General features: G+C 37.1%; 1 protein-coding gene across 2 annotated transcripts; it reads right to left on the bottom strand.

The window, feature by feature from the left end:
* Positions 1 to 863: 863 nt before the first annotated feature.
* LOC117301134 lies at positions 864 to 10,638 on the bottom strand. Of its 2 annotated transcripts, none has more exons than XM_033785025.1 (8): positions 10,202 to 10,638; positions 8,730 to 8,913; positions 6,413 to 6,521; positions 5,685 to 5,763; positions 4,919 to 5,001; positions 4,315 to 4,377; positions 3,397 to 3,522; positions 864 to 2,886 (listed from the first exon to the last, which is right to left on the bottom strand). In XM_033785025.1, exons 1-8 carry the CDS (start codon positions 10,241 to 10,243, stop codon positions 2,670 to 2,672), a joined length of 903 nt encoding a protein of 300 aa, XP_033640916.1. In that variant the 5' UTR covers positions 10,244 to 10,638; the 3' UTR covers positions 864 to 2,669. The 2 variants fall into 2 exon arrangements, with proteins under 2 accessions (XP_033640916.1, XP_033640917.1); XM_033785026.1 differs by having other exon boundaries at positions 8,784 to 8,913.
* Between the last annotated feature and the right edge of the window lie 1,889 nt (positions 10,639 to 12,527).

The raw sequence follows: 12,527 nt of genomic DNA, 5'->3' as shown, positions 1-12,527 counted from the left end.
TCGAAAACAAGTACTAATGATCATCTCTGCCCCGTCCTGCCTTGCTTTTTTCATTGAAACATTGAACTTTAAAAATACAACCCCAAAATCAATGCCAAGCAAAACAAACAAACAAACAAACAAACAAACAAACAAACAAACAAACAACCAACCAACCAACAAACCAAAACAAACAAAACAAGCAAACACTCCAACAAACAACATTATTTTGTAGCAGCATTACACTCGGTACACGATGTAAACAAAAATAATGCGCCTTGTTCACAATCTTTAATTCACTTTCTCATCTCTTCTGTTTTATCTTAAAATGCTGAGACTGAAAACATCAAACAAAAATTTGTATACAATATCATCCAAAACAACCAAACACTTTATTTACAATTTACACATACATTTTAAAGACAAAACGCAATCAAATCAATCATTAGGTATGACATTCGACACAAATGAATAAAAATAACTTCCAAATGAAAATGTCAATTTTTTTTTCACAAAGATCACTGGGCGGGTCAACTGTATTATTGCTTCTCCTGTGCCAAAATTACCCCCTATGTTTTCCCCGAAGTTTAAGGATGACAGAACACCTTTGATCTTGAGTCTCCTAAAGACAACTCAGAGCAGCTGATCGAAACGTTGATTTTAAACTTTATCATAGAGAGAGTTTATGTACATGGTGTATCCGTAAACCTCACTTGATTAAATTATACTAACCAATCACAAACTCCTCACTTTTGTACTACCTTTGACTACTAGTCCGCCCAAAGTACAAAATTGTTTGCATATAAATTTATCAATGACATGGTTGAGCTCTTCATTCGGTGTCAGTAACAGTGGAATGTACACAGTTTGATGCCATTAAACAGTCAGTAAAAACTCATAACCAACTCTCGTTTTTTAAGAGCACCGTTATAAACATGCATGGTTGTCTTACCACTTAAGTCTATATTTTTTTTGTATTTTCTGCGTTGAGAAAATTATAGAAATTTGTGATTAAAGAGCCTGAAATATTGGCAGCAGAAATGTATTCAAAATTAATTGACCAAAATAAAATATAAAGTGTACTTTACTTTGTTAATGTGTTATTCTCCACAAAACATGAATTCCACCGTTTAAATTACTTATTTAATTAATTTAAAATAACATGATGCCACATTTTTTTTCAAGCCATGAATGAATGGCTAACAAAAAAATAATACTTTTCTACTAAACAATAAGTATACATGAACAATGATTTGAATGGAAGTGCCCTTTTTAATATGAAAATGGCCTAATTGCCCTCTCAAAGTTTAAAATTCCAGACCTAAATTTACTTCTTGAATTATGAATGGAAAGTGAAAAGTCTGTCCTTTCTTTTATGTATGGTATAAATTTTCACAATAATAAAACATCCCATACCTTTTACGCTGGTAAAGGCAAACAACACTAAATTTTTGGTGCAGTACTTAATTATTTTATATACATCATTTATTGCTTATTTACAATTTTAATGAATGCAACTGAAGTTTAAAACAACAAGCTACATCGATCCTTTTCCATTCCATTTTAGAGGTGGGGTAGAAACTTAAAAAAAAAACACACAAAATAATCTTGTTTTTTTTAAAAGTCAACACACACAGTACAGTTTTTAACTATGGCAAGCACATAATATACAAAATGGAATGCGTTCAACAATTTGTTTGTAGTAAAAAATAAAACTGTGTAAAAATCGGAATGTTTTGTTTATATGCAACCTTTTATTGCGCGAAACCGTTAATAAAAACTTGCACCCATTCAAAAACAAGCTCTACGCCTTTAGACAGCTGAAGATGTTTTGTTATCTACAAGAGAAGAATATATATTTTAACAGGAACTGTGCCTGGAATTTTTGTTGAAGGGCTCACATTAACTAAATAACAGAAGTAAAAGAAAATAAGAACAGATGTCTATGTGTTTTGAATACAGTAGAGTTTAGTCTTGGCCAAGATGTCATTGATAGAAAGTGGATTGTAAGTGATCGTAGTAACTCTTGTTTTTTTTTTATGACTTAACCAACTTCCAAGCTCTCACTAACATCTTGGAAATCCTGCAGCATTGGGGTAGCTTTTGTCCCCAGCCTTTTTTAGTGAACAAACCAGCGCAAGATCACATGAATAAATTCACATAAATGGTTGTGTGACTAACAAAAGTTACCCTGGGTCACATAATAATTTCTGGGTCAGTATAATTTATATTAAAGGTAAACATTTTTTTTTAAATGGAGACTCCCAAAAAACAGGTCACCATTGCACATTTCAGAGATCTCTTTCCTTTTCTGAAAAATGTATTTATTGTTTTACAACTATTTTTGTGAAGGGACTTGAACTAGTCGGTAGTGACCGGTCGGCAAATGAAAGAATTAAGTCATGCCATGTGAAAGCACGGTGTTACAGGTTACTTACAGGTACTTACACAATCAACTGCTTACCATTGGCATATTTGGCCAAGACTAAGTGTGTTCAAGATGTTTGTATAAATTGCCTTCTGTGACAAACCCTTATATTCGCAGAGCAGGTTTTGTGCCATCAGCAAAAAAAAAAACATCATTGAGTGTTTTTGTTCAACCAAAACTAACCCTTGCCATTGAAGTAATGAGGACTTTGATGCTTGAAAATTAAAAGTTAAAAAAACAGTTGAAAAACCTGACGACCTTGCTACTCTAGGACCTTGGTGAGTGATTTGACAGCCTGACGAGACCCTTTGGACGTGCCGAGATACGTTCCGCATGTGATGCGCATATGGCTGCGATTGACCTCATGGATTTCACGTAGTTTCTCAAGCTCCATGCGGGTCCAGTCCTGCTGGGTGCGTTGGTAATCTCTCTTGATTCTATCCTGGGCGTTGCTGCTGTATTGTGTCTTGAGTGATTCCCTGAGATGAATGAAACATAGCGGAGCGGTTAATGAAGACTGATGTCTATAATGCTCTGATCATCAAAGCAGTCTTCTGAAGACGACTCATACCATACTGATTGAAACTACGAGTTGAAACAATTTATCAAAGATTCGAGAGGGTTAATTTTTGTTTATGTCCGAGTACATCATGTTTCAAATTTTGCTCTGACAGAGTATACAGGATAATGGCAATTTACACCTTTTTGATGTGAGGATATAGAGTCTTATTCCCCATTTTCATGAGGATTCTACCCATTGGAAATTGAGTGCAGCACACAAGTATGTGTGATTCAATCACAAAATATTTGCAAAAAATAGTTCATGGCCCGATGTTTCAACTTCAGCAGAGTCTTTCTGGAAGTCTAAAGACTCTGCCTGGGTCGAAATGTCAGGCCATTACACCATACGGGTCCTTTTGGTTGGTAAGCAGTTTGCAAAAGCTTTTTTTCTGTTTTCTCAGAAAAGATTTGACAAATAAAATACTGACCTTAGTTTTGGCACATCACTCCAGTTGAGCATCTTATTAGGGTCCTCTCTCTTCTGGAATTTGACAACCGGCCACTTTGGTAGTCTGGTGCTTCCTTCTCTGTTTTTGACAGCCTGACTTCTTGGCCTAAAGTCCAAAGAAAGGACTAATAAGAGTACATATAGAAGGTCGTTTCCTAATAAGTTGCTACAAAGGGATAACAACATTATACAGGGCGCAACTTTGACAATGGACTCCAGGTCCTGCAGCCGATTTCACGAAACGCAAGGATTAATCCTATCTCGAGTAAGGAAGAGCTCGTCCTAACTTGGATGGGTTCAATGCGTCCTAACAGCTATATTAGATACAGAATTGAACTCGTCCTAGGTCCTAAGATGAATCCTAAGTTGGGAAGAGTTCGACTAAATCGACGGCAGAGCCAGTGGTTTTAGTGAACTCACGACCTGACAAGTTATGGAATTTGGCGAGTTCATCACATATATGTACAGAGCTTGCTACATAAACATCTTTTAGGGAAATGTTGTGCAGCAATCAGTTAAAATTACATTCAACATAATAGGGAATAGGGAATTTAGATGAAAAGGCCGATTGTATATTCAGGGAACTTTCTGAATCAGGTAGGCAGCTCTGCAAGTGATGACAAAATGGAATCCGATCAGAGTGAATTTTTTGTTCAAAAAAGTACAACTGTGTCATATGGGTCTATTTACAAAACACAGTGTCCACAGATTTACATCAAACTTACACACTTTTAGGATAATAATAGTAGAAAACTACAACACCTCAATAAGTAATATTTGAAGGGAAGCTTTCCTCTATCACCATCTTCAAACCGTGTAAGTTTAATGTAAATCTGTGGACAATTTGTAAAAGTACCCGAATCCTTTTAAAGAATCTCCATTTGAGATGGTTACTTACGAGAGATCTCCTGTCATTGAGGTTACTGGTATTTCAACTGAATCTGGGACGGAATCAAGACTCCTGTACAATGAATCAAAAGAGACAAATACAATTAATTTACTCATTTTCACAAGATATTTCATTTTCACGAAATAAACACTTTTCTTTAACCCTACTACAGATTAAATTAGATTCATCTTTGGCTAGTGAATTTGAATAGTGCTAAAGCCAAGTGTGTGACGTTAAACTAATCGTAACTTAAGGAGGGGCTCCAGTTTTGTGGTGCATTCATTTTCCAATAAATAAATAAGTCCTCATGAAAATTGTAAGTCACAATCTTTTTAAAGTGAATTTCAAAACGATCATTATAGAATATCAACAACAATTAGTCTGTGGTTCTGTAATGTACTTTTAGAGAAAGATGTAATTTTTCACAAGAGAGAGTGTTTTTTACTTGCACGATTTTCTTGCAACTTTGATGACTAAGCCTAAATTTACACAGGTTGTTTATTTTGGGCACACCAAACAAAATACCAAAAGTATACCCTGCCTTTAAGATGACTCTTATTAGTGATTTCCTAAATCAAGCCAAGATTTCAAGTACAATTCTTTAGCTACTTACACATCCATGGTATGTGAGACTTCTGGATCTACAAGACCAATGGCTGTTTTTCGAGTGATGTATCCGTGTCGGACATGAGGCGGCTGAAAAATAAGAATCATTCAAAAAATAATTGTGTGCAATTCAAAAACGCAGAAAAATTACCAAAATTACTTTATAGAGAGCGGGGAATTGCTTAAAGTGCAAAAGAGTTGTTCTTTATAATTTTGTTACATGCAGGCCTGATACTTTACAAAGGCATTGGAGGCAACGAATGCGATTGCCTCGATGCCCCTCATTGCCTTGGTGCCCATGAAATGCTCCCAGTAGAAAGTTAAAATTTCCTCATAGGGTGCCATTCAAGAAGAAAATGTCCACGATGCCCTTGCCCTTTCAAAAACAAAGCATAAATACAGGCCTTACCTGTATTTTCATTTTGAAAAATACAAGAAGTACTGCTCTCCTCAATTTTTTTAGAAGAAATTGTGCCCTACTCAGATCAAAACTTTGCACCTTTGACTCAAATTTTATAAAAACCAAGTTTATAAAATTGGACTGTTCTTGAAATTTAATTTTTGCGTAAGATATAAGGACCCCCGTCGAAGTCACTTGATTAGGTCACGGTCTTACAAAAGTCAATTCTGAACAATACAAGGGATTGAAAAATAAACACACATTTTTGTTAAGGCAAATCGCTTGAAGGGCATGTGATTTGCTTTAAAAAAGTTGTTTGTTGTAACCCTAACTTCCAAGCTAATTATTAAAAAAAAAAAATCTGTACACTTACCAGATCCAAAAGGTATTGTACTGTGTACGTGTTGTAATATGGTGCTAGACTGGTGTGAATATATGGTGTGTGTGGTTGGCTGTCAAGTAAAAAACATGTTTAAATTAAATGTTAGTTATTTATTGAATGAAAACAGGTCTACTAAAGCTAGGGGGGGGGGTTGTCTCATGGTTTGATACTTTAGTGTGTATACACAATGAACGTATCAAAAAGACATTCAGGAGCATTGGTGAATGAGTTTGTCAACTGAGTGTGCTTCGACCAAACATCTAAACAGTTGGGTCCAAAATGTCCTACAGTTTGAACAATCCTGGGGAGGGCCCTGTGATAAGGTGTCTAATAAAAACAAAACAAAATCAAATCTGAGAGTCAAGGGAAAAATTATGCAGTGCCTTCTCAACAAGTATTGATTTATTGACTGATTTTACTGACTAATAAGGAGTGCGTTCGATTAGCTTCCCTGGGTTGACCCCGGTCTGCCCCGGTACGTTAGAATAGCTTTGACATCATTCTAGGGGCTCACCCGGAATGGGTCACTTTGGGCTGGCCCCAGGTGCTTGACGTCACCACGAGATGTGATCCTTCGACTAGCTCGTGTCAGGGGTCACCCGAGTGAGTACCGCAGGGTCGACACAGGGAAACTAATCAAACGTACCCTATAGGGACCACATACACCCTACAAATAAATAAACCCACAATGTTGAATTAGAGCCCCAAACTGTACTTACAATTCCGGTTTGATAATTTTTGTAGCTTCCTTTTCCAGGCTGTCCTTTAACCGGTTGAATTCCGCAACAAACTGCTTTTGATGTTTCGATTCTTCTGCTGTTGAGTTCACTAAAACAAAGATTACAAATAAATGAATTGTAATAATAACATCAACTTTTATAATCAAACAGTTTTGCAGTTACATGTATTTTGTGCATTGGTGTCGCAATCGGTGTGAGAATTTGTTTGTATGTTTTTCGTTTATAATTGGGACTCATGTTTGGTCATCAAAGTTGCAAGAGAATAATGACAGAAAAAACACCCTTGTTGCACAAATTTGTGCAGATGCCTAAAAAAAGCCTGATTTATATTTGAGTGAGAAATTATTTTTAAAAAACTATGATTCTTCAGAGGGAGCTGTTTCTCACAATGTTTTGTACTATCAACAGCTCTCCCTTGCTCTATTTACCAAGTAGGTGTTTACACTGTCATTTATTTTGAGTAATTACCACTAGTGTCCATTTAAAGGCAGTGGACACTATTGGTAATTATCATCATAAAACCTTTCTTGGTGACGAGTAATGGGGAGAGGTTGTTGGTATAAAACATTGTGAGAAACAGCTCCCTCTGAAGTGCCATTGTTTTCGAGAAAGATGTAGTTTTCCACGAATTTGATTTCGAGACCTCAAGTTTAGAATTTGAGGTCTCGAAATCAACCATGAACGCACACAACTTCGTGTGACAAGGGTGTTTTCTTCTTTCATTATTATCTCGCAATTTTGATGACCGATTGAGCTAAAATTTTCACAGGTTGGTTATTTTATGCATATGTTGAGATACACCAACTGTGAAGGCTATTCTTTGACAATTACCAATAGTGTCCACTGCCTTTAATAACCGTATTGTTATTACAATTTATTTCCACCGAGAACTGCAACATGATAGCCACTTTAAAACTAAAAATGATGAATGACTGAGAGTGGGTTGAAAGTACAGTATGGAAGAATGCACCACTTGTTGGAAACTAAGCATGAAACTGGTGACCCTCCTTGTTTGCAATGTGATTTAATCAAACAAGGCATTATACGCAGGAACATAAATTGAGCATGCAGTCATTGTTAGTGACAATAGAATGTACCACTCTTTGAATGTCAGTGGAATAAATGGATGATTGGTGGAAATTGATGATAAGCGTCAGGTGGAACTGAACGAGGAGTCGACTTTGAACTGTGGGTTATTTCGTTATTTGTCTGTGATGTTTGGTTTGTGTCAGCCCTTGAGTAATTACAATTTATTCTGATTTCATTTTTTAGAGGGACAGTTCATCCTTAAAGGCAACGGACACTATTGGTAATTACTCAAAATAATTATTGGCATAAAACCTTACTTGGTGACGAGTAATGGGGAGAGGTCGATGGTATAAAACATTGCGAGAAACGGCTCCCTCTGAAGTGCCATAGTTTTAGAGAAAGACGTAATTTTCCACGAATTTGATTTCGAGACCTCAGATTTAGAACTTGAGGTCTCGAAATCAACCAACTAAACGCACACAACTTTGCTTGGCAAGGGTGTTTTTTTCTTTCATTATTATGTTGCAAGTTCGATGACCGATTGAGCTAAAATTTTCACAGGTTTGTTATTTTATGCATGTGTTGAGATACATCAACTGTGAAGGCTAGTCTTTGACAATTACCAATAGTGTCCAGTGTCTTTAACTCAACACTGTCTCTAATGCCAGAGCTATCTGCATCTTTGACCGCTAGACTACGACTAGTTATTCAGGCACTGCCTGGGCAAATAACCCCACAACCAAACAAGTCATGCAGTCAATTTGAATTGTGTACGCCGTCTCACACTACATGTATAGTAAGAAAAAACTTCCCAAAACAAACCAGTGACCCCAAACCACTGAAAAGTGAAGCCCCCTATGAGGATGGAGGGTTATAGGATGCAGCTATTTGAAGACCCAGGACAAAATAAACAACAAAATTTACAATTTGTTTGTTTGTCTTAAAAACCTTGCAATTGAACTTTCATACAATTTTCAAAGGGGTCGTTGCACAGTATCAGTTTGACAGGAAACAGGAGCACAGTATAGCTTTGCTTAGCAGAAACAGGTAACCAGCCAAAATTACTTTAAGTTTGCATGGTTGTGGCTGGTGCCCAACTTGACTTTTGCTTAGCAAAGAAGTTTGTCTACTCAGTAGTTTCTGCTTAACTAACAGCAATATGAAATTAAGCCAATGATGGCAAATGGAGAAATGGTTTATGCGATGGAATATGATAGAAGCCAGGTGACAATACGATGACTGTATAATGTTCTTCCATGGCTAATACCTGTTCCTACTTTGGTCCCCTTTGGCTGTCCCCTCTCCGTCCCCCTCTCTCTACCTTCATTTGATTCATTTTTCTTGTCTGTGTTTTCACCATCGACAGCCTCTTCTTGTTGTTTTTGCTTGTCTTCATTGTTTTCTTCTGTGGCAGGTTTTTCATCTTGTTCTCCAGATGCGGGTTGCTGCTCCTGTTAGAAATATTGTAAAGTGTAAGCAAAAAATTAAGTATTTCTTAAAGCCATTAAATACACTTTTGGTAAACAGTATTGTCCAAGTCCCACACTTCGTGTATCACAACTTATATATAAAACAACAAACCTGTGAAAATTTAGGCTCAATCGGTCATTGGAGTCGGGAGAAAATAACGGGAAAAGCCACTCTTGTTTCCGCAAGTTTCGCCATGTCATGACATGTGTTTAAAAAAAAAAAATCCGTAATTCTCGCTATCGAGAATTGGTATTGTTTTAATGTTTTCTCGAAAAGTAAAGCATTTCATGGAACAATATTTCAAGAGAAGTCTTTCACCATTACCTTCTGTAAACCCTGTAAATTATTTGTAAATGTGTGAACTTTTTTTTTTTTTTCCGGTACCGAAAGTGTATAATGGCTTTAAACTAATATAGCTAAAAAATACCCCCAAAACATACAGCACCAAACATGTTCTGAAATGATTAACCCATGTCAATTGCAGCAATTGTTGTGGTGACCTGTGATTATGCGTTGTTCCAATGATTCACTTCAATTATTATTACATTTTCTTCAAAGAAGTTTCCTTTGTAAAAAAACAAACGAAAAAAAAGGTATGTGAGTGTGTGCCATTTTGAAATTATATTAAATGTATGCAGACTGCATTTGATTATACCTGTGAATGTAAAAACTTGGGCCACATCATACCAAACAATAACATTATGAAAAATGGTATTATAAAAACAATACTAACAAATGAAGGAAAAATGACAGCACTTTTTCATTATGTTATGACCACCACTTTTTCATTCGATATCTAGTTTACCTCAATGAAATCCCTTTTTGTAAAAATTAGTGAAAAAGTGGTGGCGCCGCACGGAAAAGCATCCAACTAAAGCGAAGCATTCCTCTAACTTATTCTTTACACTGTATTATGTAGACTACAGATTTTCCCTTCTTTTAGGTAAAGATGAGACAAGTGGTGGCAGTATTTATGGATACAGGAAACCCTTTCCTACCTAATGTATTAAGCCCTGTGTCTGACTCTGATAATCAGTACAATGTAAAACCAAAAAAGAAAAATGTGCATAGCAAATATTAAGACTGAACATGCCATGTTTTGTGCACATTAAAAAAACTAAAAAAAGAAAAGTGAAAGCTGACAATAATATTGTTTTGATTGAGCATGTATTGTATGATGTTGAGTGGTAAAATACACAGGAATATTTCACTATTAAATAATAAAGGGTACAGTTCAATTTCAACTAGAAATCAAGTGATAACACTCACCTCACCGTGAGGCTCACGATCCTCAGTCCCTTGTTCTGACATCTTTATCTTGTGACCTTTCTGCTGGTCGCTGTTTTCCTGGCACTATCTTTTTCCTCCCCACACGCGCACAGACCACCACCACCACCACCGAATGGTATTTTTTACTGTTTCCGGAGTTTTCAAAGCTGTGCTGTTATTTCGAAAACCAATCATGTAACGTGTAGTTTACTTGCGAAGACACGTAGAGCGACCAAAACTTACATTTATTATAATATTATTGTTAAAAAGCAGGAAACTCGGATCTATTCTTGCTCGCTGTGGGATCAACAAAACGCAACGTTAACCTGTGTCTTATTATTATGTATCACAATCACTCAGTCAGTGGTTTGTGACTAGGATCAGGATAGGACACACGTTACACACGGGCCGACGGACTTGTTTCTTTTCGTGTAGCAAAACACCCCTCCAAACACAGCGTGTACCCCATTCGTTGCATAGCGACAACTAGTTATATACGACTGTTGTATGAATGAAAATGGTTGCAAACAAACTGACCATAAAACGTCACTGATAAACGTTAATTTAATCTGCCATAATTGTCATAATAACCATTATCATTGTCACGAGCAACATTTCCGGGGAAGTATTGGACCAGAGGGTTGAGAGTACCAAGATATTTTAATTGGTTTGGCTATTTTCAAAAATCATTGTAAACTTGTGCAGCGTTAAATTGCAAAACAGCCGTCGGATAAGTAGACGTGTTGATTCGTCTCACGAGAGGGCGTTGCACCGCTGCATTTTTATAGTAGGCCTAGCCAAAGATAATGCTTTTGCACACACTGCCTGACACAAGACGTTTCAACTCATCGGAAGGGAAACCACATTAATACCATTGAGGCGCTTCATGGCAGTTGCCCCTATTTCATGACAATTCGACATTTTAAACAAGTAGTTTTAAAACTTTTGTGCATTTTACACCGTTCCTCATCCCTCCTTGTCGTCTTCCTCTAGTGCTTGATCCGGTGTCAGATGCAATTGTGTCCGCCATGCAATGCTGTCCGCTCCGGACATTTTTACATGCAATCGTGTCCGGGGCTATGCAACAACCGTCCGGCGGACATGTACATGGCTGTACATGTATGTGCGCGCGTAAGCGAGCGTGCATGCACTGAACCAATATAAATGCAGCATGAATATTCACGTATTTTATGATTGCAGCGAATACCCAACGGCCGAACATTTCCCATGTCATTCATGACACTGATGCACTTAGCTTGTAAAAAAAATATGGCGATCGTGTTCCGTCGACCAAGGGCGTTTAATTTACTGCAAGGACGGTTTTGCACGGGGGCGGACACAACTGCATATGCAAATGGGTCCGGGCGGACACAATTGCATTATGCAGCAGCGTCCGGGCGGACACGATTTCATATGCAAAACCGTCCGGCGGACATTATTGCATATGCAATAGTGTCCTCCGGATAGTATTGCATAGAGGACGTAATTGCATGCGACACCGGCCGCGTGTACGTGTAATTTTGTTTTCTTCATTTCTGGCTCTATAGCGGTTATCGGTGATAATCGGTTATAACAAACTTCTTTGTCAAAAGATTCATCGGCGATTCTATCCCACAAAGTCTTGTCAGGATTTAGCACACTCCCCAGTTCATTTGGAATTGTCAAAGACCAGTCTACTCACTTGCTGTATCTCATCATTATGCATGAAATAACAAACCTGTGAATGAGCTCAATCGGTCGTCGAAGTTGCGAGATAATAATGAAAGAAAAAATACCCTTGTCCTACGAAGTTGTGTGCTTTCAGATGGTTGATTTCGAGACCTCAAATTCTGAATCTGAGGTCTCGAAATCAAATTCGTGAAAAATTACTTCTCTCTCGAAAAGTATGTCACTTCAGAGGGAGCCGTTTCTCACAGCGTTTTATACCATCAACCTCTCCAAATTAATCGTTACCAAGTAAGGTTTTATGCTAATAATTATTTTGAGCAATTACCAATAGTGTCCTCTGCCTTTAAAGGTAAAATCCTGAGGCCGTTGGTCTGGCCACTATGGGTGTTTTCGTACCAGCCGCTTGTGGCCACTACTACTAGGTCCAAATTTGGCCGATCTGACCCAAAATATAAATATAAAACGTAAACAACCTATAGAGTCGAAAAAAAGTTATCATGTCTAATCTTCCGGCCATAAATTAAAAGATTTTAATTATTAAAAGAAAATAATCCATCAATGGGAATCATATTAAAACAAAATGCTTACTAATATTTTACGCCCATAAATCAGTTATTATTTTTTTCCACAAGGGAAACTGACTGGTAATTATTATTCC

The sequence above is a fragment of the Asterias rubens genome, chromosome 16 (genome assembly GCF_902459465.1).
Source record: "Asterias rubens chromosome 16, eAstRub1.3, whole genome shotgun sequence".
NCBI lineage: Eukaryota > Metazoa > Echinodermata > Asteroidea > Forcipulatida > Asteriidae > Asterias > Asterias rubens.
Note: the sequence above shows the minus strand (reverse complement) of the source record. Positions and strands in the feature narration are given on the sequence as shown.

Bases quoted from the DNA above. Each gene is read 5' to 3' on its own strand.
- LOC117301134 (XM_033785025.1), bottom strand. From the start codon at position 10,243: ATGTCAGAACAAGGGACTGAGGATCGTGAGCCTCACGGTGAG. The intron at 5,002-5,684 runs GTAAGTGTACAG...CTTATTTTTCAG, and splicing joins TACAATACCTTTTGGATCTG to CCGCCTCATGTCCGACACGG. The intron at 3,523-4,314 runs GTAAGTAACCAT...TTTGGACTTTAG, and splicing joins TCAATGACAGGAGATCTCTC to GCCAAGAAGTCAGGCTGTCA.